Source organism: Sardina pilchardus, chromosome 8, assembly GCF_963854185.1.
Source record: "Sardina pilchardus chromosome 8, fSarPil1.1, whole genome shotgun sequence".
Lineage (NCBI taxonomy): Eukaryota > Metazoa > Chordata > Actinopteri > Clupeiformes > Clupeidae > Sardina > Sardina pilchardus.
Window position 1 is genome coordinate 9,323,832 of NC_085001.1, and position 25,000 is coordinate 9,348,831.

At 46.9% G+C, this 25,000-nt stretch overlaps 2 protein-coding genes across 2 annotated transcripts in view; both read left to right on the forward strand.

Moving 5' to 3' along the window:
- Window positions 1-8,998, forward strand: part of niban2b (niban apoptosis regulator 2b) — a 30,859-nt gene extending 21,861 nt beyond the window's left edge. Inside the window, exons 7-14 of the mRNA XM_062542643.1 lie at window positions 1-52; window positions 1,134-1,296; window positions 2,851-3,038; window positions 3,335-3,490; window positions 5,204-5,317; window positions 5,479-5,586; window positions 6,232-6,343; window positions 6,634-8,998. The exon at window positions 1-52 is cut by the window's left edge and continues 53 nt beyond it. Coding sequence (XP_062398627.1) covers window positions 1-52; window positions 1,134-1,296; window positions 2,851-3,038; window positions 3,335-3,490; window positions 5,204-5,317; window positions 5,479-5,586; window positions 6,232-6,343; window positions 6,634-7,604 — 1,864 coding nt within the window. The 3' untranslated portion in view covers window positions 7,605-8,998. The remainder of the gene's footprint in view (window positions 53-1,133; window positions 1,297-2,850; window positions 3,039-3,334; window positions 3,491-5,203; window positions 5,318-5,478; window positions 5,587-6,231; window positions 6,344-6,633) is intronic.
- Window positions 8,999-9,566: 568 nt separating this feature from the next.
- npdc1b (neural proliferation, differentiation and control, 1b) overlaps window positions 9,567-25,000 on the forward strand; it is a 29,052-nt gene continuing 13,618 nt past the window's right edge. Inside the window, exons 1-2 of the mRNA XM_062542644.1 lie at window positions 9,567-9,812; window positions 23,479-23,631. Coding sequence (XP_062398628.1) covers window positions 9,713-9,812; window positions 23,479-23,631 — 253 coding nt within the window. The 5' untranslated portion in view covers window positions 9,567-9,712. The remainder of the gene's footprint in view (window positions 9,813-23,478; window positions 23,632-25,000) is intronic.

The following is a 25,000-nucleotide window of genomic DNA, read 5'->3' on the forward strand; positions in this document are numbered from 1 at the left end:
CTCCCCCCGACTGAAGGGCAAGCTGCAGGAGCGGCTGAGGAGCTGGACGCTGGTGAGATTACGACACACTCTAATAGCCAGGCCACCCTGGGCCACAACTGCAGCGCTTCGTTCATCCGTAACGTGAAAATAGTTTTTAAAGACCAGTCTAACTCTTTGCACGCTGCTGCTGCCATAACATCCTGTGTATCCAGTTCCATTGACTGTAGTGGAAGCTAATTGGTACAGCGTTCTCTCTGTGAAGGCAACTCTTCAGTTACATGCCTGATGTAGCCTGCCTGTCAGAGTTTAATCTGTAAGTCCCTGTAGTAAGACCAGAGGTAAATTAACCAGATGGTTGTAGACCTGCCACATGTAGAGGTCTGGGACTATTCTCCTAAATAGTCCAATAGTCCCAGACCCCACCATCTTTTTTTTCTAATCTGGTCTAAGTATTAGTCTGGGCCCTAGTGCATCGCATTAAGGCAGTCAAGGAGCAGCATCACATTAGTTAAGTGTGTTTCATTAAAACCCCTTAACCAATTTGTGAGGGAGGGGAGATCTCTTGAAGGAGAAACAGGCAAGACTACTGATTTTGATTTGAGAGTGGGGTGAAGACCCACCTTCAATGCTGAGATGCAGTCCACGGAGATGGGCATTTAAAGAGGGCAGTGACACACTTAACCACCTTCATATCCTTCCACTATTTCCAAAGTGCCTTCAAGATTGTAAAAATAAAGTAGAAATAAAGTGTATTTATATCTGTAGCACAAATGTAATTCAAAGCACTTGACACTTCAAATCATTTGCATTGTTTTTTAATCAGGGCAGCAGTTTTCAGATTACATTATGTGCTTGCATAATTGCAAAAGGGTTCTCCAATGTTTTCTCAGTTAGCCTTTTAAAATGATATCAGATTAGTATACACAATGTGCCTTTGGAACATTGGATGAATGGTTGCTGATGATGTCCATCTGTATACGTATTATTAAAGATCAGCCATTTCTTTCAGCAACAGACACTTACAACATTGATGATTTAAAACAAGGATATTTCTACGTGACTCTAAACTCTTGTTAGTTACGGTAGTGTATGTATGAATGTCCACCGATGGGGCAGTGCCTGACTGGTGGTTGTGCCGCTGTTCACCCCAGATCTCGGATGCGGTGTACCGGCTGGTGCAGTCCCAGGCCAAGGCCCAGTACGAGGCCATCGTGCAGAGCTGCGAGGCGGGCAGTCCTCCCCTGGAGGCCACCATACGCACCGACATGGACCAGATCATCACCTCCAAAGAGCACGTCACCAGCAAAATCAGAGGTAGGCCCTCACTCTCCCTCCTCGTGATGTGTCCTGTGAGGATTTTTAATACCTCAAAGTCTCTCTTAGTCTTTTGTTCATTCAGCATTGGCTATATCGTATAGATTAAACCAGCATAAAATGCATCAGATATTGTTTGTCTTAAGAAATGGGTCTGGGAATTAGCTCTGTTAACTTGGTCTTTATAACAAATCACATACAGTATATCGCATATCTGTGTTCCAGACATGGCAAAGTCATTTCTGCCCACAGTGATAACAGATGGCTTACTGTCTGCAGCTCTAGATCTTTGACATTCAGTTGACAGTGATTGTTATTGCCTTTTCCTAGAATAGTCTCTCTGAAAAATGACAGTTAGCGACTGCGATAGCATCTCCAGACTCAATAGTTGGAATGTCAGAGGTATCATTGAGGTATCATAAGGGACTTTTTTTTCCAGAGTTATGGTTGTAAACAAACTCCGACGTCAGCCACAAAGTTATTTCTTTCTTGTCAGTGTTTGTTTTACAAACGTGCTGCTCACGCAAACAAGAAAAAAATGTGTGCTTGAGCTGCATCATGTTTCCCTGTTGCTCAATCTAGTTAGTATCCTTGGTTGGTGGTTCGCAGGAATTCTGCTCAGCCACTTAAATGTTTTTACGTCCACTCTGCCATGAGCAACAAAAGCAGAAGAACCGCATTACATTAGGCCGCTGTTGGGTCTTATGTCAACCCCTTTCCTTGGGTGAGGTAATCCTGCACAATTCTGTGGCAAGAGCCTTTGTCTTAACCATGGACTTGAGCACTGTGCATGTGGTCGAAGCAGTTTATAGAGAAATGGGACTCTCCCCCCGCACATAGCAAAGGGTTGTTGCGAAATATCTGTGAAAAATGGCACACAACTTGACTTGACTATATGCCCTTGAGGTGTTATTTATTTAAAACCAGACACAGCCATGTTATCGTCTACTCCCTATTTCTAACATACAGTATGGAAATGTGGGGAGTTGCTGTGCCTGGCACAGGTCCAGTAAAGGTTTCCCACTCACCCTTTACATTTTTTGGAATTGTGTGTGTGTGTGTGTGCGCGTGTGTGAGTGAGAGAGGGGAATCGTAAAGGTCTGTTGTGGTTGAGTTTAGACATTCCTGTCCATGGTTGAACTGAAAAGTAGGTCACATGATCATATCAGTGTCACAAGTGATGAAATCTCTCGGTACCTCGGCCCCGTGCCATAATCACATTTCTTTTCTGGTCCGGAGGCCTGAGGATCAAGTTCAGTCATTCATCTGCCCTGCCGATGTCATTTGTCTCGGCTCCTATCAGTGCTCTGAGTCACTCTGACTCTGGTGGAATCTCTCGCCTTGGTTCTGCGTCACGGCTGACAAATGCTTAAGTGAAAAGGCTGTGAGTTTTCTCCTCTGTTGGTGCGTGATGAGTTTGTCCTGAACGCTGTCTGTGTTTTTGACGTGTGTGTCTGTGTGTCTGTGTGTCTGTGTGTCTGTGTGTCTGTGTGTCTGTGTGTGTGTGTGTGTGTGTGTGTGTGTGTGTGTGTGTGTGTGTGTGTCCTGCCACAGCCCTGGTCCTGCCCAAGGCGGAGAAGCTGCTGAAGGTGAGCATCCAGCCGTACATCAGCTCCATCCTGGAGGCCCTGATGGAGCCCACCAGCCGCGGCTTCTTCGAGGTGCGCGACGTCTTCTTCCGCGAGCTGGTGGACATGAGCAAGAACCTGGTCAACGACGGCAGCAAGGAGAAGCTGGGGGAGGTGAGGTGTCCAGGGGCCCGCGAGTTTGACCGCTCCAGGGGCTTAGAATGAGATTAGCCACTGCGCGGTTGTGTATAGAGATTACAGATAAATTATTAATATCTCCTTTGAAAAGTATGAAAAATAGAGAAGAATCAAAGATATATATATATTTTTAAAGATCTTATTGTCACATTTATAATGTCTTGGTTTCATACTTAAGGCTGCTTATTATGATGTTGATGATAATTGTAAGCATTTCATGAGAATATAGCATGAATTGTGTTCTTGTTGTGTGTGTGTTCTGTGTGGTGCAGCACATGGAGAAGGTCTCCATGCTGGCGTTCCACCCGGTGAAGATGCAGTGCTGCTACGAGAAGGTGGAGCCTCTGAGCCTGGAGGGCCTGCAGCAACGCTTCGACGTCACCAGCCCCTCCGTCTTCGTCCAGAGAGCGCAGATCCTCATGAGAGAGGTCAGTCTCCCAGCCGGCCCCAACCTATAGAGCAGCGGCCAGCTGTACACAGCCCCAACCTATATATATGTAAATATATATTTATATAGCAGGGGTGAGCAGTAGCTAGCGCCCCCAGGCCAGTTTCTGTGGTGGGAGAAACACTAACCCTAAAATTACATTTTTAATTTGAAGACATTACGACCCCCCCTCCAGTGAGGAAGGTCACTGCTCTTTTAACACAAACACATATTAAAGATTATTATTATTATTATTATTACTATATTAACCAGCAGTCATACTTCTCTTGCTGAACTGCGGAAGGGTGCAATAGAAAGTGGACCGGTTCACTTGCTGAAGGGAGAGATAGAATGTGGACCGGAGATTCCAATTTTTATCTCCGTATGCGCATTTTTCTTTGATTATTTACCACATTTTAAAGATAAATGTCGAGTTAGTATGTGAAGTATCTGCAAGTCTTACTAGAATAAGTAGCCGTTTACGTGATTCCAACTCAAACAAAGTATGAGACATATATAAATTGTGTCTGTATCCATCTTGCTTTGTGTAATGTTTTTGACTGTTGAAAGTCCTAAACTCACTGCTGGAATGTGGAAAACACTCATGAAACCTCCATACCATCAGCTGCTATGACATTGCGCATCTGCTTGTTGCTAGCAGCTTGTTTATTTGACTTGGGGCCTCCCAGAGACATCTCCTGAGACTCTTGTTTTCCAAGGCTTTTGTGCGGCTGCTCTTGAGATGTGGCCGTTGGAGTTCCTGAGGTCCTCTGTGCATCTGAATGCGCCGTGGGGAGCGCCATGTGAAATGTACTTGTTGCGGTCGCTGGTTTCGCAGCCTTGTATAAAACCAAACACGGCCCCCCCGGGAGCTGTGCACTGTTGTGGTTGGAGAGAGGGAGGAAGGAGGAGGATGATCTCGGTTGACCGAAATAAGACAACGACCACAGTTGGCCCGTGAGCGAGCGGAGCTCGGTCCAGTGCGGCCCAGCGGCCGACCTCCCGCCGCGGCCATAAACGAGCCCCGGGCGAAAGACAAAGATGGCACAGCGTGCCGCGCCACCCCGTCAGGATCCGAACAACCCTCCTCTATCCGCGCTGCCCTTTAGCACGCCGTGCAGCGCCAACACAGGCCTGGCGGCTGGCAGCGGGTCAATGCCAGGGTGAGGTTTGAGTTGTTTTCTTCCCTCTCTGCCTCTGTGCCTCTGTGCTGATGCCCAGGAGGGGTTGAGATCACAGCCTGTCAGAGACGGGAGGATCACGGTGTGTGTGCTCTGCCGGGCAGAGAGAGAGAGAGAGAGAGAGAGAGAGAGAGAGAGAGAGAGAGAGAGACAGAAGGTGGCTCTGAAGACAAGCCTCGGCTTGTGAGCTGTGCCCGTCCCAGAAACCGTGAAACCATCTTCATAAAAAAGCAAAATAAATAAAATAAAAAAAAAACAACATGAAAGGAATAGCGCACCCATGTGACCATGATAAGGTGGCGCATGGGCTAGCTTCTTCAGACTTACAATGTCCTCTATTCATGCAAATATGCCTTATCATTACACTGTGAGGGGAAAGGAAGGCCTTCCTTATCTGAAATATTCTGCAGCGCTATTTTATACCCCCGTCTAAATGACCCACAACTCTTGACAGCTCGATCTCCGTCCATATCCAAGATGGTCCTTCATTCTTTTTTTTTTTTTTTTCTTCCTCCGCCTGTTTCTCTGGGCAGCAAATGGACGATGCCGTCTACACGTTTGAGCAGCTCCTTCACCAGGGTTTGGAGGGACAGGAGGGGGACGACCTCACCAAGGTCATTCAGCGCTGCCAGGACCGGGTCATCAAGGTGAGAACTTTGCCCACAGCAGCTTGCAAGATGGACACGGGGACAATGGCACGACTGTGTGAAAAGTCCATGTCAATAGACGATGCTTATGAAATAAAAAATAGTAATTCTGTTTTTCTTGTGTGTTGAGCATGTGTTGTTTTGGCCTGTGCTCTCTGCAGAAATTTGACTATGACAGCAGCACGGTGCGGAAGCGGTTCTTCAGAGAGGCCCTCCTGCAGATCTTCATCCCTTACATGCTGAAGCAGCTCTCGCCCTCCTGTTCTCCCGTGAGCATCACTCTCATGCACACGCACACACGCACACACACACACACACACACACACCACACACCACACGCGCACACACACACCCACCACACACCACACGCGCACACACACACACACACACACACACACACACACACACACACACACACACACACACACACACACACACCACACACCACACGCGCACACACACACCCACCACACACCACACGCACACACACACACACACACACACACACCACACACCACACAGCACACAGCACACACACACACACACACACACACACACACACACACACAGCACACAGCACACAGCACACAGCACACAGCACACACACACACACCACACACCACACACCACACGCGCACACATACACACACACGCACACACACACACACACACACACACACACACCACACATACATACACGCACACACACACACACACCACACACCACCCCGCTGTGTTTGAAATACTATCCATCTCAAACAAGCACAGTGGGGAGATATTTCTGTCTGTGTGGGTGTTCCTGTAATATTTCCCCAAACACTGCATTGAAGGCCTTGCTCTGCTGACTGATGTCATATCCTGCCATGTCTCTCCCTGGTGTTGAACTGGAGTTGTCCCAATGTGTTTGTTTGCAGGAGCTTCCGAACTTCCAGGAGTTGATCTTTGAGGACTTCTCTCGCTTCATCCTAGTGGAGAACATCTTTGAGGAGGTGGTGCTGCACACAGTCATGAAGGATATCATGATGGGTACGACCATTTGACATCATATTTTATAATGATGTTTAGCAGTAATGTAATACATAGTCTTGGTATGCTATGGTTGTATGCCATTTTATGAATGTTACATGTTTACATTGTTATTATGTTACAAGTGTACATTGTATAAAATGGTTATATTAATGAGTTACTTATTATTGGAAGGAGCTGTAGACTTTGGTTTGAAACGACTAGCCACGACTAGATTTAGCAGTTTTGATGGTATGAGAAGCTCTTCCTGTTAGAATATGTCTAAACGGCTCTGTTTTTAATATCCACAGCTGTGAAGGAGGCGGCTGTCCAGAGGAGGCACAACCTGTACAGGGACAGCATCGTGCTGACCAACAGTGACCCCAACCTCCACCTTCTCAGCGAGAACCCGCCGATCGACTGGGCCGGCGAGTACGGAACGGAGGAGGGGGACGAGGACGGAGCCGAGCAGGACGCCGAGAACAACGAGGTGGACGACGACCCGGAGGTGCAGAAGAGGCGGCGGATGAAGCAGGTGGTGTCCATGATCCAGGTGGACGGCTGCGGGCTGCCCGAGTCGTGCGTGGAGATGCCCGGCGTGGAGGACATCCCCGAGGAGACGGAGGGCGAGGCGGACGGGAGGAGCGGAAGCGAGGCGTCGACGTCCCCGGAGGCCACCGGCAAAGTGCCCAACGGGATGAGCAGCGGCGGCGCTCCCGGTCTGGCCAACGGGAATGACCTGAAGGTGGACGACAACGCAGCTGCCAGCGGTCAGGCAGACCAGAGCGTCGCCTCGGCGACGGAGGCCTCCAGAGAGGCTGCGGAGAAGCCGGCGGCGGCGGAGAACCCTCCGGCAGACCCGGCGGTCGAGAGCGCCATTCAGGAGATCGAGAAGGCCGTTCTGGAGGAGGATGGCGAGCCGAGCGCAGCACCATCCACCCAGACAGAAGCAGCAGAAACGCGCTCTGAGCCTGAAGCCCCTCCGTCAAAAGAGGACGAGCCGGTCAACAAACCCCGGGCGCAAGAGGAAGCGGTGACACCTTCTCAGCAGCAGGTGGAGCCAGAGAGCACTTCACAACCTCCTGCTGAGTCAGCGGGTGACTCCAGTGCTGGTCAGTCTGAGAACAGCAGCGTCCAGTCACCGGCCACTGAGGTCACCGAAGTTACAAAGAAACAGGAAGAACATCAGCATATTCAGGTGCAGGAGAAGCACAGTGACTCTGTGGAAGAGGATTCTGGGAAGGGAGGGTCCACAGATCCAGAGGTAGCCAATGAGATGTGAGACTGTAAGTTGAGTATTTTTCTTTTTTTTTCTTTTTTTTTGAGAGGAAATTGACAGCCAAATTTTCATAGGTTTGCTTCGTTCAGCTTCATGCAAAAGGTGATGGAACATTTTTGTTTGTTTGTTTAATTGTGCACAATATTGTTCTTAGTATTGTTTCTCGAGTTGGTTATTTGAAATCTTTGTTTGTGAATGATTTCGGCCACCTCCGACAACACGTTGTCCTTTTCTTCACACATTTCCGTTGCCCTGCCAACAGTTGAGCCTCGCTCGGCTAGCGTCACGAGTCCCATACATCTCCAGGCCTCTTCATGCGAACGCGCTCTGTGACCACTGCTGCCTGTCTCTCCTGTGCACATTGCCATGTTCTAACTGCATCTTTAGTTGTGAAATTTAGTTTCCATTAACGTCGGGGCGGGATCCTAATCGGTTGTAAACGTCCTGCTCTACGGCTGACTTTCCACGTGGGTCCAGTGTTCAAAAGAACTGTACTGACAACGATGGTAGAAAACCACTCACTTACCCATGCATGCCAACTGGTGAGTGAATAACACTCCAATGTCGCTCGAATGCAAGCAGAAAACACTGTATTTATGTTAAAAATAATCTCTATGTTTGTTTATATTATTTGTGTTTTCATAAATGTCTTCACTCCAAGTCCAGTACGGTGTTTTGTAAATATGAAATTGTGGGTTTAATGGCCTACTGTAGTAGCTTAGCTTCTGAGCTTATGGTGCTTTTTTACTGCAGATACAAATTTGAATAGGTGGAGTGGATATTGCGGGTCCTACCATATTTCTGAGGGCTGTTCATTAACTAATGAATTGATGGAGTATTGTTGTTATTTCTGTTCTTTATCAGTTTCACTAAGTCTCTGACTCTCCAGTCCTCTTGAATATTTTCTGCAATATGTTGTATGTCCCATGACAATGTGCTTTGCTGTTGTTGTAGTGGAGATAAATGAATTGAGTAGACAATGGCTATTTAGGACAGGTATCACTATTTCAAATTGAAATGACAAACTATCAAAATAATATTGATGTGCAAAAAAACATAAGAATCTTTATATGCCTACCTAGGTTCATGCTTGTCATTTTCACAACACTACTTTGGAAATGTAACCGTCCCATGGCATGGCCCTGACCATTTTGAAACACAGTTTATTTTTTATTTATTATGCTGCACTTGGCATCAAATCATATTTTATTTTCCTCTTGTTTTTTTTTTACATGTGTTTGGAAGAGTCTTTTAAGTATTATTTTACTCGTTTCAATGACAATTCTTCACAATAAATCATAACCAGTAACATTGCTTTTACTGGGTCCTTTTTATTTTATGAGGTCAAACTTTGTGCATTCCTTTAAAAAAAACAAATAAATTGTTTTACCAATCTAGTTAAATGGAAATATGTGTAATTGAAACTGAATTTCAACACAAGAGGGCGCTGCTTCTTTCTTTACAAACATAATACACCCTTTTCATCAGTGGCCTAGTCAACGTATTATAAAAAATACTCAATGTCAACAGTTTCCCTCCCATTGAAAAATAAACACATATCCAAAATAATAGCAACAGATCTATAACTACCATTTGAACACTAAAATGGTAGAATGGAAATAGGATTTTGTGTAGCCTATTATCTCATGTCTATCGCTATAAAGCATTTTTAATAAAACATGTCTTAATTATTGTGTTTCAGCAGAACATATGTTTAATTTGTCAGATATGGTCTGCCATAAATACCTTTTTACATGAAGGACTGCATACTCAATATTGAACCAACGTCATGACGACACTGCATTACGTATGTCTGACAGATAAGCACAGCAGTGGAGTGTACATTTGGTACTTCACCAGCGTAGCCGTCGCAGCCCAGGATACCGTGGTCTCCATCTGAAGGAGACTTCGGGAAATGTGCGGTGTCGAATTACCTCTTCACATAACAGACGGCCTAATGCACCTGCATTTTCCTTGCTGCTGTAGAGCCTGACGCACCAAAAGCTGTGATTTTTTTTTTCCTGCGCCGTATTTCAGGCAAGGGGGACGGGAGAATGATAAACCCCGACTCCCCTCGTCTTTCACACTGTCCTTAAGGAGCGCCTCACAGGATGCAATCGCTGAGCAGAAGGGTCGAGATCCGACCGTGGGCCTCGCATCTCACCGCGTTTGTTTTCATCACGACCCTCACCGTTAGTGCTTGTGTGCCAGGTAAGGGGATTTGTCACCACCGCGGAGTAAGCTATCACTTCCATTTTACTCTTCAGTTGTGATATCGGTGAAAGAACAAAGTGTGTAGTGCTCTTGTTTACTTTCTTACTGTCTTACTGTCGTTGCCGCATGAAAATGAAAAAGCCTGGCGATTGTGTTATATTATTATTATGAAACGATGATGCATTATGAACCAATCAAGGTTGAATGCAAGTATAACCTAATCATGCCAGGGACATTATTTCAACTCACGTGACGCCGAGTTAATGTTTTTTTTCCACTGAATTTTAAAGCAGGTTATCCTTAGGCTATGTGAAGGTATAGGTCTACATATTCAGGGGTAAACAGACTACTGTCTAGTCTTTAGTTTGCATAATATAACTACTAGGCTGTGTAGTTTGATATGAAAAAGAACTTAAAACTAGGTCGTGTAGTTGGATATAAAAAAATATAATGCACATAAATTGAAAAAATATACCCACTTGTCCCTGTCATTATGGGACAAAATAAACTGTAAAAATACTTATCTTGATTTTTAATCTCATGACTAAAGTCATTGTGCTCCTGATTATGTCAGGTATATTTACACAGCGTTCTCTAGTTCTCTGGCCAGATCAGACAGCAGTCTGCCATGGTACACAGTATACAGTACATGTGGTAAGGTATGAATGGGCTCTGCTCTGGAGAAGTGTAGGATGAGGTTGTGGGGGGCAATGAAGGTGAATGGGCTGTTGCTGGTGACGGTGACTGTGTCTTGTGCGACACGTCGGCGGGGCTGTGGGGTGGGGGTGACCGCTTGGCTTGTGACGTAGGTGCGCGGAGATGGGACCCACTTGGACCCGTCAGCAGTTAGCTGTGAGCCCCCTCCCTGGCCACTGTGGGGAGAGGGGGAGAGAGCACTGTCCTTTTCCCTCATTTGGTAATGGTGTCTCAGAGCACCACAGCAGCCACAGCAGCAAGCCAGAAAAGGTTTGCTTTAGTGAGAGCTGTTCTCGTATCCCAGTCAAAAGATGGATACATTTTACCTTAGTAGTGCTTCAGCACATTCAATAGCATGAATTCCCTCATGATTTCTTAGAATTCCAGTCATGTTTTCTCTCTCTCTTTCTGAACATTGTTCCCTCTCTCTCTCTCTCTTTTTCTTTCTCTCTCCCAATCTGTCTTACAACACTTGCTTGCTCTCTCTCTCTCTCTCTCTCTGTCACACACACACCAACAAGCACACCCTCACTCCCTTCCATCTTGAAGAAGGTCTCCTGGGAACATATTGCATATGGACATCTTATCTGGGCACTGGTGTCATGGTAACAGGCGGAAGGCATGGAGAGTGTGGCGTATAGGCCCCCTGACACGTCCTCTCTGTCCAGGCTCAGTCAGTGCTGCCAGAGTGCTGCGTAGCGTAGCATAGCGTAGCATAGCGCAGCGCAGCCCGGCTCTGGCTAAAGATAAAGGACATGCTGAATGTCAGGCTGACATGAGCCCCAGCTCGCCACTTCTCAACTAGCTGGTGTGTCAGGCAGGCAGGCAGGCAGGGTATTGGAACCACTGTAGTGCTTTGGGGAGAGGAAGTCCTGTTCCAGGTTTTTATGACAAGGGTATCAGTGTGTCAGCTGTGCTGGTTAGACTGACGCACTTTTTTAGTTGTGTGTGTGCCTGTGTGTATAGGTGTGTGTGTGTGTGTGTGTTTGTTGGTATGTGTCCTTGCGTGAGTGCATAAGGGTGAGTGTTGGAGTGACTTGGGGTCTTGATAGCTTTGTGTGTGTGTGTGTGTGTGTGTGTATGTGTGTTGGTGAGTTTTTTGATACGCTTCAGCCCTCCAATGTGTGAATATAGGCCAAGTGTATCATATGACATTGTTATGTGAAGCATATCACACTGGACAGGTAACGGGATCCTCCGGGGGTTTGTTTTGACCAGATAAATGGCCAGGCCGTGCCAAATGTGTCTCTTAAATAAGGACTCATCTCCTCTAATGCTCCTCACGGCAGCTCGAGTGGGCAAAGCGAGAGCCTCGACAGAGCCCTGCCTCGGCCCGGAAATTGGACTCGTTCTAATCGCGCTACTTATCAGTGCTCTGGAGCCACCCGCCTTGACCCCCCCCTCAACGCCCACTCCTCCCCCTCCCCCCCCCCATGCCCACCCCAGATAAGACTCATTCTTTCAGTCAACATTTTCCTTTCCATGGTGAAGGCGCAAACAGGGATTACGTGTGTGGTGGCGAGGGCAGTGATGGTAATCAGTAGGCGACGACGTTGAAGTCCGAGTCTCAGCTTGTGTGTGTGTGTGTGTGTGCGTGCATGTGTGTGTGCATGTGTGCGAGCCGGGCAAGGCTGACTAGGGTAACCAGGCACACAGTTTATCTCAGGACAGGCCAGTGTCCCTAGGTGCCAGCTCATTTCTCCTCCACTCTCCTGCTGTGCTGTGAAGCAACCTCTCTGTCACCTCAGGTCTATACAGGGAGGAAATAGATCTTCAGCGATGCGCAAAACCTCAAATCGCCCATCATCATCTTAGACCTTTTGGGATGACAAGGGGAAAGACGTTGAGAAAAATATTGCAAGAGTTGTTCTACTTTGATGAATTTGAGTGATGTAGTTTATCTGCATTTTTCACCTTTATGAACATCCTTCCCCTTGATACAGTCATTCCAACCAAACACAAGCACCCTGCGGTGTCATAGGTGGGCTAGTGATCTGCTTTTATCCGCAAATAGCTTACAGTGCTGCAACACTTACGTGCCTCGGTTGGTCATAGCCAGCTGATACATTGTCTTCATTGTCTCTGTAATTGTTCAGATTCAGCAGTGTGCCCACCACTCCCAATTTACGCACGTCATTTCATTTGTTTGTTATCTGAAGCATCAGGGCCTTCATTACAGAAAAATATCCCAGCTGCTTGTTATTTTATTGTTATCTTATTGTAAGTTTCAAAGAAAGGAAAATCCTATCTTCCTATTACAGAAGCAGTTCCTAAACTCATGGCTGCGTCCTATCTTATCTCGGACCAGAATGGCAAGTAGCAGCATTTAGTACCTGCAAATATTGCTATCTCGAAGCTTTGGATAACATGCTCATTATGGTGTTTGTTTTTACAGGCGAGAGAGAATGTTCTGTTAGCTGTACTTTGAAAGGTTTGGGTTGTTATTCATGACTGTTTTTGTGCCATTGCTTTGCATACTTAAAAAAAAAAAAAAACTGAAATGGTGTTCAATTAGGTAATAGGAAGATGAGAATGTACCCATTTCAGCAGCAGATTTTCAGCAACATCTTCGTTATGTGAGCAGATTAAATGTGTGTCATGATGTCTTATTTGTGTTTATTAATCGTATTACTTCCTCCACGTTGAATGGTGAATACCAGGAAATCAGTTGGGTAATCAGGAAAAGACTCCCCATTGTGAGTGACTGACTGTCAGTTGTTGTTCCAGAAATTGAACCTGAAATTGTTTTTGAATGTGGGTGTTGGAAATGTGGTGATTACTTCTCAAGTCCTGTTCAGATGAAATGCTGTGAAAAGTCCTACTTAGAATTTCACAGCATTTTGTCCAAGTGTTTCGAAGATTTTTTTTGAAGAAGAGGAAGGAAAAAAAGGAAAGAAAAATGTCCGCAGACCTTGCTACTCTGAGCCAGACAAGTGGTTGACGTGAGGAGGTGCGACAGACCTCGCTCTAGAACCCCATAGTTCCACTGACACAAATCCATTCGAGTGCTGTTGACTGAGCCCACACACACAGACGTGCCCTTCACATTCTCTCCGTGTGTGTGTCATTGTGGCTAGTCTTAAATAAAGATGGAGAAAGGGAAGCCACTTTGGAGTGTCTGCTGGGTTTTCTTTTTTGAGTGAATGAAAGCCGTGACACTACACAGCGCTGCCCTGCCAAACAGCCCCTGCTTATGTGCCATTAAATGGACCGTTGAGCTGCTGCTCCTGAAATCGGGCCAGGCGGCCATTGTTCGGTGGCAGAGAGGTGCTTTTATTTAGACATGCGTTCACTCGGTCGGTATTCAGTGCCAAGGCTTTAGCGGGGATAATGCAAAGACAGTGTTCTCGTAAAGGTAAATAAAAGAAAATAAAGTAAATAAAATCAGGTCAGGGGGTTTGTCTCGGGTGGAATGAATTAAGACGCCCTCGCACTGCGCTGTGTGTGTAAGCCATTGTTGAGTCCTCACACATGAAGCGTGTCCTGGAGGAGAAGGTGAAGATGTGTTGTGCTTGGCGGCAGGAAAGGAGTTGTTGTTTGGAACAAAAGGGGCTAAAATGAAGGGGTTTTGAAATCAAATAACAGCTGTGCCAAGTACTGGTCTTGCTGTTGTTGGAAAGTGCAGCGCAGCGCACACACAGCATGGTGGAGAAAAGAAAACAATGTCATCTGTCAGGAGAATAGTGTGAGATATTGAGTGGGAGGAAAGACAGTGTTATGTAACTGGCGAATAAAAGACAAACTGATCAGTGCTTTGTTAGCGTAACAAAGCATGCTGGGAAAGTGAATTGATGTGCCAGTGCTGTGCAATGGATGTCTGGAACAAAACCCGAATTCTTCCAATAAGGGGACGTGTCTGGAGCACTCTCGGATTCTTCCAAGGGGGATATCTGGAGCACTCTCGGATTCTTCCAAGGTTGTGTGTGGGAGACAGGAGGCGTCTGCTCCAGACCGGGGTGGCCCACGTCCATGAGGATGTGGATGACGCCGTGGTGCCAAGACTGCTGAGTGCGCAGCCATCTGGCTGAGGTCACGTTCTGGCTGTGGCTGCATGGCCTCTGGCCAACTCTGCAGACTCCCTCCGCAGCCAAGGGCAGGGGTCTAGGTCACCGCCACATCAGCGGACAGGGACTCTCTGGGCTTATTGAAGGGGAAAGGGGGCAGATAGTGGAGACTGGGGACACACAGTTCATAGCTTTGGGTGTGCTGCAAGTTATATGTAACATGAATTATTCAATATATATGTAGATGATATTAGGTTATAGACCTATTAGATAGAGGGACCTATTTCCCATGTCAGATGAGACAGTGCTGTGCTGTGTGTGGGGGGGTTATGATGGGTCAGTCCATATCAGCATGTCTCATTCTGCGGCACTGCACAGGAATATGGGCGAATCAGCGGACAGCCAAATCAGTGCTGTTGGAGCTGAAATATTGTGTGTGCGTGCAAGTCAGCCCAATTGCAACACCCCACCCATACATACACACACACACACACACACACACACACAGTTTTACATTTTGTGCTCACGCTTTCGCAGTGTTCCTCGCACGCCTGATCTCGAGTCTTGCTCAGTGGCGGTGGAGAGGGTCCAGGTTCAGTGTGTGTGTGTGTGTGTGTGTGTGTGTGTGGTGTGTGTGTGTGTATGGGTGGGGTGTGGAGAGGCTCCAGGTTCAGTGTGTGGGTGGCTGGCTGGCTGTTCGTTTCGCAGAGTTCCATCCAAGTGCCTGAGAGAGACCTGCATTTGCATGTTGAAGGGTGCTGTGCTGTGCAGTGTTGAGTGCACACATGGGAACACATGCTATCCCCTCTCCTGTATGTGTGTGTGTGTGTGTGTGTGTGTGTGTGTGTGTGTGTGTGTGTGTCTTCGGTTGTGTTTGGCCAGATCTTCCGTGACAGCCAAGTCATCTTTTATTCTCTACACCTGCACTAGAGAGAGAAAGAGACAGAGAGAGAGAGAGAGAGTAAAAAAAGAGAAGGAAAGAGAGAGAGAGCGAGAGAGAGAGTGGTAAAGCCTTCACCCTGGTCGTGTTTTCAGGCAGTAAGCCCCACCAGCAGGGGTCCAGCCGTAATCTCGTGCCTTGACCGAGTTCCGCGGCGGGTGCCCATCTGTCCGGTGTGTTCCGAGGACGGCACCTGTCACCTCGAGCGGGGATGTTCCGCGCGCGCCGCCGACATCACTCAACCAGATGGCAGGGCTTCCTGACTGTCCCGTGCTATAGCCTCCAGCATCCCTATGTTCCTATATTCCTTTTGCTTGCGTTGCTGTCCATCCACGACACTCCCAGCCTGCTTTACCCCGTTTGGCAGCGTTAAGAAGGGTGCAGTAGAACAGGAAAACATGCTGCCGTCAATCTCTGTAACGTCGCTCCAGTTCACCCCTCCCATCTCGTTTAAATGGGCTTTTTAATGTTTGTTCATGAGCAGCATCCTTTGTGGTGCAGGGCAGGGCAGTGTGTTGGCCTCCTCCACAGGCTTCCTCTCCATGTTGAAGAGAATGGGATGAGAATGGAATATGGAATAAGGTGTTGTGACTGGAATGGGAAGTATCCTCGCCTGGTCCCTGGGGAGATGTGTGTGTCCATCAAAAGTCGGCCTCTCCTCTCTCACTCCTGCCCTCTCTTAGATAACCGGAAAGGAGATTGTTTTTATTTTTCAAGCTGTTTTTTTCTCTCAGTGAACCGTGATGCCCATGGTTCTTTCATTTGAATAAACCTGGATAGTGAATGTTTGTCTTTCCGTAAGCCATTCGGTGCTGTGCGATTCGGAAAGCTTCTCAGCAAACAGTGGTCTTGCATGCAGTCGCACGAATCAGTCACTGCGCTCGAGCTCTTGGTCCTATTGGGACGGTCCATGAAGGATCTCTTTCATGATGCCTATTATCACATGTGTTTGTGCAGACAGTGGTGGGACAAAGGTGTAGGATCTCATAATGAGAAGCATAGACGAGAATACAATGAGATAAAGCCGGCTGAACTGATTTAAATGTGAGACGGGCGATGGGCTCGGTCTCCGTGGACATAAAGCACTCCAGTGTCGTCTCTGGGTAATGCGTTTTTTTATGCATGTGACAGTGGAATTTATTTACTCAACTTAAAACCTACTCTCAGGGGCAGTAAAAGCACAGTTGAACTCTAACTCGTTATGCAAGGCTTCTCTCCCAATGTCTGGCAACACGCCTTTGTTTATCACCAGACGTCCGAGACTGCTGCACAATACATTGTAGACAAAAGATTATCTGACATGATATCGGACATGCAATTTTCCACTTTGATATCCCTGTTGGTACTCAGGAGAGTGCTCTTGAGCCTGTTGAATGAACTTGATTAGATTCATGAGTAAACTCTCATTGTAATCACATGGCTAGTGCTGTCATACTGTACTGTCCAGCAGTGTGTTTGTAATGGACGTAACAATTCAAGGGCCTCCAAGGGCCATTTCAAATACTCGTCCTTTAAATGTTTGCCATCCTGTAATGCTTGAAGATAATTCTTTGTGAACGTCACAGCCCGCTTTAATTAGCATTATTTTCCCCTTCGATGAAAGTTAACACATTTATATAACCTTCCAATGAGACGGAAGACGCTCTCTCTAGCTGCGGCACATAGACAGGAAACAAACGGGATGTTGTTGTTGCTGCTTCCTGGCCCAGACAAGCCATCACTGCCGATCTGGGACGCTGGACATGACAAGCCTCAACTGGAGTGGAGCTAAATTCCTCTCACTGATCGGCGTATTTTTATGACAGCTCCGGCTAAAAACGGGCAGCTATTTAAGGAAGGAGATATATTATTATTAGACCTTCGTCTTCTTTTGCTCGCCGCAACCGGAAGAGCTCAATGGACTGAGTCATTCTCCTAAGGTGATGCGTTGGAGTCACGGAAAGGAGCAAGAAACGACTGACCCTTATTGGACAGCGAATGGGAACAGAAAATTCGATCTGATTGTGTGTGTGTGTGTGTGTGTGTGTGTGTGTGTGTGTGTGTGTGTGTGGTGCGAGAGGCAGTATAAAAGTAATTAAAGCTTGTATATTTGTTTCTGTTCTATTTTGTTTTAAGGGGGTGGGGTGTATGCTATCAATATATTGTGATGTTTCATATGCAACATATATTACATATCATCTTTAATCTTTGTCTAGATCTCTCGTCTTGCAATTATTGGCTGTGCTGCCTACCATGACTCAGACCTTACCCATTTTTCTCCATTTAATCAAATATTTAGCAGCTCCATTATGTAATCCATTTATCAAGTAATGGCTTGTGTCATTGCCTTTTCCCATCTACAGTTCTGAAAGCATGCAGGTGGTTATGAGAGGAGACACCAGATACATTTGATAGGATAAAAATAGGGCTTTTTAGGTAGTTTGCAGCTAATGTGACAGCAGTATTTGCTATTTGTTTATTTGCAGTGAAAGCATTAGGGCTTAATAGAGCGTGGTGTGCATGCTAACATGCAGCACATTCTCTGAATTATGTCTTAATTCCTACAGGAAGTGGCTCTCCTGAACGCTGAGGTACTTTGATGATTTCGGGAAAGAGATCAGAAACCAGATGAGAATGCTGTACGTGAGCGTAATATGATGAATTCTGTTTTCTTTTAACAAGCAGGGGTTTGGTGAAAATGGCTCAATATCTCAATTTGTTTCATCTCTTTGGTAACTGCTATTGTGATAGGAAATTGTTAAAGTTAATGTCAAGTAATTGGCAGATTGACAGACCAGCTGTATTGTGTCTGTGTGTGTGTGTGTGTGTGCACGTGTGCATGTGTGTGCATGTACAGTATTTGAGAGGAAGGGAAGGAGGAAGGGAGGGGAGAGAAAGAGAGAGAGAAAGACTGTACTCAGTTCACCTCTATGAATCCAGATGGTTTAAGACAGCTACTAGGCAACCACACATGCATTGCACTTTCAGCTAATCTCTGTCACCTGTACTGAGTTGACCAAAAAACACTGCACTTTAAGTCATGTTGTCTGGTCTTGCCTAAGAACCCATGCTATGATACCATCCGCTATACTTCTCACCTTTTGGAGGTTAGTCGCCACCTAGACATCAGGTGATGCCTTCAGTTCACACCTCTTCAAACACTTCAGTGTCCATGTGATCTGTGTTACGGTACATCAAGAGAAGAAAGAGTATTTTTGCAACATTTTTTGACCCACCCCCCGGTCGGTTTCTCTAAGCCATTTTAGAGAGGGCTGAAGACGATGCTGATGCCGCTATGATGCACACTTCATCACACCCACTGCACTTATTGTCTGTGTGCTTGGCTTGTGTATTAGCAAGCTTAAGATGGAAGCAGGTTGCGCTCTCTGTGACTTGACTATGGAGCAAAAGTCATATTGCTCATATTGTTGTGAGGCTTTTATTTTGTTAGTGCCATCGCTCCAATCGGTTTTACATGATAGGCCATTATGAATGAAGAGGGTTCTGTGTTCTGTCAGTGTTTCAATCTTCTTTGTCCCTCTACTGGTAGATATGGTTAAGTAAAACTTCACAGGTTTCTTTGTTCTCAGTGAGTGTTATCTGTTGGTCAGTGGGAATACCCATCCTGTGCCCTATGGCGTGGCCATCCTAAAGGCCAGTATTTGGTTGTGAGGGTCTGTTTGTTCATCTGTTTATTTGTTTGTTTGTTTGTTTGTTTAACTGTTGATGCTTAAAAGAGGCACTGTGAAGTATGCTTGGCTCCAGTGAGCATGTGTGTGTGTGTGTGTGTGTGTGTGTGTGTGTGTGTATGTGTCTCTGTGTGTGCGTGTGCGTGTTTGTGCGTGTGCGTGTGTGTCTGTGTCTGTGTGTGTGTGTGTGTGTGTGTGTGTGTGTGTGTGTGTGTGTGTGTGTGTGTGTGTGTGTGTGTGTGTGTGTGTGTGTGTGTGTGTGTGTGTCATGGAGAATTAGAGGCTGTGGTCCTCCAAACGAGGATTATCACGGATCTGTTCCCTGTCAACTCCAATCCGCCAGCACTTGCGGTCAACAGTCTGGCGGTCGACACTCCTCCGCTTGGTCATTTGCAATTGGAAGAGATGGCCATGAAATGTTTCCTAATCTCGCCGCAATTTGTCGCGTCCACTTCGTTTGTTGTCAATTGTTCTTGAATGTAGGAGTCGTTAACTGATCTTTTATAGGCCGGTCACTTCCTCGGAGCTTTAGAGTTCTAATCAGCCTCTTACTGGTAGGGAGGACCACAGTCCGCCCTAATGATTTGCCATTTAAATCCTCTAAGTGCTTCTAATGACAGGCAAATTAGACGGCTCTACTGCAGGGCTTCCAGCGAGAGGGTCTGGGCAGCACTGGGAGACTGTTTCACTGGGCTAATCAGATCATGACGGACATCTGCTAGCCTTTGTCCACCTCTCGGGACAACAGCACAAGAGAGGAGGAGAGATGGGATGGGATGGGATGGGTTCCGTCCGAGAGTTCTATTCATTTCAAAGTCGTTTGGTGGAGGAGACATTTATCGCTGTGTGTGTTTGTGCAATTCATGAGACTCATGAGAACTTGCAACAGTTGGGCTTGGGCTGGGGGTCATAAAGAGCTGTACCCCCCCCCCCCCCCCCCATCCCTTGCATCCTGTGTGACTGAGAGAGAGAGAGAGAGAGAGAGAGAGAGAGAGAGAGAGAGAGAGAGAGAGAGGAGGGTGTTTATGACATCGTATTCAGCAGCATTGCAGTGCATCACTCAGCGTAAAGCTCCCTCAGTTCCTCAGCAGCAGAAGAATGTGCTGTCTAGCACATGAGGATGGAAGCTCAAAGTGCTGTATAGGTTGCATAAAGGTTGCATAAACGTTGCATAAAGGTTGCATAAAGCACATGCATTGTGCACATTCTGATCCATGGCACAGAAGTCCAAGGTGCTTCAATTACAGTGTTTTCCTGTGTATGAGCTGCATTGTGTTAGCCTAGAAATCTAGACGCCCCTAGCGGCAGCAAATATGGGTCTGGCTCGTCAGGCTAGCATTGTGTATAAGCTGCAGGGCAGTGTTTTATGCAAATTAAAAGAAACAAAGCCATATGAATGCCATATATTAACTGCCCCCATGTATCAACCTCATAGCTGAAGAAATTTAGCAGAATCAATGTATAAGCCGTGGCGGTTGCATTGGAAACATGTTGTTTCATATGATGTATTATGCATGATCTGAATGTTGGCCAGCTGCAATAACAGGTTGTTTTGCGTCTGCCTCCTGACTGTAAGGTGAAGTGTTTGCTTAGCCTATGCTGCAGGGTGCAGGGTGTGTGTGCAGGGTGATTGCTGGTAATTTTCCATCTATTTCCACCTCACAAAAGACCCCTTTTATCTCCGTTCGTTTTCCCCGCTCACTGCTCTCATTGTCACTGTTGTCCTGAGACATGCCCCCCCCCCCCCCTCCTCCCCTCCTCCCCTTTCTCTGCACTCTGTTGCTCCTGCATTCAGAGTGACTCACACCTGATGATGTCACACAGTCTCCGTTGCCATGGCCGTTGTTATGGAAACTGGAGCCAAGGTTTTACTGGAGCGCGGTGGACCCGCAGCACGGGCGGCAGCGGCAAAGAGTCGAGCGGCGGGGAGGGGGGGGGGGGAAAGGGGTTAATGCCGCAATCGATTCCCGCGCACTAACGTTAATTACTCCCCGTCTCCTCCGGCCCATTGAGTGCCTACAGAGGCTTGGCACCCATTCCGTGGCTGTGCAAACAACAAGTCGGAGCTCCTTAGCGTTAGCGCTGGACTGGGCCCCCATCTCTTCTGCTGCAGACTTAAACCTCCCACTAGACTCTGGAGAGGGTTCATCTCTCAGTCACAGCACATCTGAATCAGTCAGGCCTAGTCCAGTTACCTGCTTGGGACTGCAGTAGCAGTAGTGCAGGTGGGTTGGCAATATAGGCTACTGTAGGTAATGCTGAATACTTATACTGTAGGTAATGCTGAATACTTATACTGTAGGTAATGCTGAATACTTATACTGTAGGTAATGCTGAATACATATACTGTAATGCTGAATACTTATACTGTAGGTAGTGTTACTATACTGTGCAGTAGGTAATGTTATTTGCTTATACTGTAGGTAATGCTAATTACTTAGACTGTAGGTAGTGTTAATTACTTACACAGTAGGTAATGCTTACTTACAATTCTTTGAAAATATACGTTCATTGTCCATTCACAATGTTAGACCATGCATGTGTAAGTGAAGGGTTCAATCATTTGGAAACACTTGGACTTTAATCTGACTAATTAATGTCCTTTACATTACTCCTGAATATACGATGCTTGTTCTTATATTTAAGGGATGTTGTTAGCTTATTATGTGCCCTGTAAAGCAATGTGAGTGGAGCAGCTGCCATGTCAGCTCTCATTTCTCCAGCTCTGTTTGCAGCCCAGCAGGAGCCCTGCATGCAACAGCCAGTGATAGCACATAATAGGCTACATGGCGCAGGGGTACAACTGTGCTGCTTGCTTTGTGCCGTCATTGGAGCTGCATATATCCACACAGAGACACACACACACACACACACTTAGTGAGTTCACACACTCTCAGACACGCTCACATGCTGCACGTGCGCACACCTGCTGAGCTGTGGACAAAACTGACCAGACAGAGACCCCTGGGCTCTCGCTGTTCATGTCAGATCATTGTCCAGTGTCACAGGGAGGGACGGGGAGAGAGGGAAACTGAAACCCGTCATTGGCGTCATCTGACCAAATGAATATATAAATATAGCATCCCTCCCTGACCCTTATTAACTTAGCCCCGCAGAGCAGGAGACAGGCTGCGGAATCACTCCGCGGCGAACGGATTGTGCTATAGAGCCTACTCTTGTAGAAGCACAAATGAAATGAACAAATGAAGAACAGCAACTAAGAATGAACAGAGTGAGAAAGAAAGATGCAGAAAGAAACGCAGCTTAAAAAGTGTGAATGAGAGAACGTGTGTGTATCATGTCGGGGCTGCGGGTGGGTGTTGGATGTGTGTGTACGTGTGAAATAGAGTGAGAACCAGAGTGTGAGGAGGGGGTAAAAAATTAAAAAAAAGTCTCTGAAGAAGACTGATGAAGCCTTTCCAGACGCAAAGCCTCTCTGCTCTCTCTGTGTTCCTGGGCTGCTGAGATGCCATTGGTCTGCTGTCTCCGTTGGCCTTTTCTCCTGACGGGCTGCAGCGACCGGTCTGACCCCAGAGCCAGTGGTTGTACGCACACATGGGCCAGGAAATGAGCTCACAGTGTCCATATCTTATCGTTCGCCTTTCCTTCTCTCTCGTGATATCTCTATCCCTTCTTCTCTGTTGGGTTGGAGCTGCATGGGTGGTGCGGCGGTCCGTGTCCAATAGGCTGATCCAGCCTGCGGCTTCCACTTTCTGCCGTCTTCAAAGCGCAAGCGGTGACTCATTCCCCTCAGTCATGTTGTTGTTGATGATTTGGAGCAGCATAGGATCTCATGTCAGATGGAAAGCTTCCGTGACCAATAGGCTGAGAAGAGATGTATTTATGCATATATAAAGAAAATACTCGGGGTATCAATCACAGGGTTTTATTTATCCTGTGGATCTCAGCAGAGGTCTCTAACAAAGCAACCATTTATTGACACTTTGATTGAGCACTTTGATGCGTGGGTTTATCCCTAGCTAAGCTTGGGCGCTCAACCAGATCTAATAACTAATTCAACAATACTTTCCCCATTCTAAATCCCCAGCGGTGTGCTCAACGGGCAGATCCCTTCACCAATCAGACGTCAGGCTGATCCTGTGTCAGACGGAGTTGCTCGTGCGTGTAAAGGGTGTGCATCCGATGTGCCTTTGGTGCTGCTGCTGCAGCGTCTCAGTCTCTCGGTCTCCGCGTCCTCAGGGGAGCAGTTCAAGTCCCACGTCAACTCGGTTTAAAGTCCTGTCCGTTTCGTTTCGTTTCGCCCACTCCTCTCCTGTCGTCGTAGAGGTCAGTATGGGCAGAAGTCTGACGGCTGTGTCTGTCTGTGTCCCCCCCCCCCCCTTGTGTCTCTGCAGAGGGAGCATGCCCCCGCAGTCTGGACTGTGCGCGCGAGGGACGGCACTTCTGCCAGCCGGGCTTCACGCGCTGCGGGCCGTGTCTGGCCCCGCTGGTGGAGAGGAAGGGCCGATGTGTGGTGAGGAGGCAACAGAACCCACACCACCACCTCAGTAAGTAACCGCCCCTCCTCTCTCATCTCGCTTGTTCTCTCTCTCTCTTTCACTCTCCCTCTTCTCTTTCACTCTCCCTCTTCTCTTTCTTTCTCTCTCCTCTCTCTCTCTTTTTATGTCTCTCTCTTCTCTCCTGTCTTTATCTCTCTTCTCTCTCTCTTTCTTTCTCTCTCTCATCTCTCTCTTTTTCACTCTCCCTCTTCTCTTTCTTTCTCTCTCCTCTCTCTCTCTTTTTATTTCTCTCTCTTCTCTCCTTTCTTTATCTCTCTTCTCTCTCTCTCTCTCTCTCTCTGTCTTCTCTCCCCCTCTTTCTACATCTCCCCCTGCAGATCTGTTTCTCAGTCTTAGCCTTCTTCTTTATCCCTCTATGATTTCTAGATTAAAAATCACCCACCATGAAATATGATGTGGTTCTACTTAGACATGCACACATATGCACACATGCACAGCACGCACTGGTTACACAAGCATATCTCCCACGAGGTACGGAGGCCTCGGCTCCCGACTCAACTCTACAAAACTCGACTCGAGCGAGCAAGCGAAGTGAGCAGGAGGTGTATTGGCTTCACTGAGTGTCTGGACACACACTTGCTCACAGTGGGGACACATCCTGCACCCTTTAGGGGAGCCGATCTCGTCTATGCTCGCATTGTCCCATAGCCAGTCTGTACTCATCAAGTATATATGCTACAAAGGGGGCTATCATTCTTTTATTTCTGTCAGAAGAAAACAATACGCTCCAACAGTGTGTACAGTGGACATAAACATTGTAAATACTCAGTATTATTATTATTCCAGAAAGGCAGCTTAGTTTTCTTTAGAGATGCACCGATCGACCGGCCGCCGATTGGAATCGGCCGATTTACACGTGATCGGCCACGACCGGCGACCGGCCGGTCAGTCTGAGACATGCCGATTTTATGCCGGTCAAATGCACTCGCACGTACTTGTAACAACATCACACTCACACAGCTGAGTTTGCAAAGTTTGATGAAGCTAGGCCAACAGTCAGGGCTGGATAAAGCGCTAATACTGAGTTTTTCTATGCAGCGAACGCTGTGCTTTGCCATGTTGCGTGGAATTTACTATAGGCTACTAAGCTGTCACTTCAGGTTACAGCGCTCATCAAAGCCCATCCTTGCCGCGTGCCCACAGCTGAACCACAAGCGCTATCAAGCAGCGACATACTGTAGCCTTTACTCAACTTAAGGCGAGACACGGCAGGAATAAACATAGTTTTGCTTCGGTTTGCCAAGTTATCATGTATTCTTTCACACTACTACAACAACTAAGTCCGATTTACACATTTAGAGGTTTATTTCATTACCTTTTGTCTGATCACGCCTGTATCTAAATTCGCCAAAAGTTA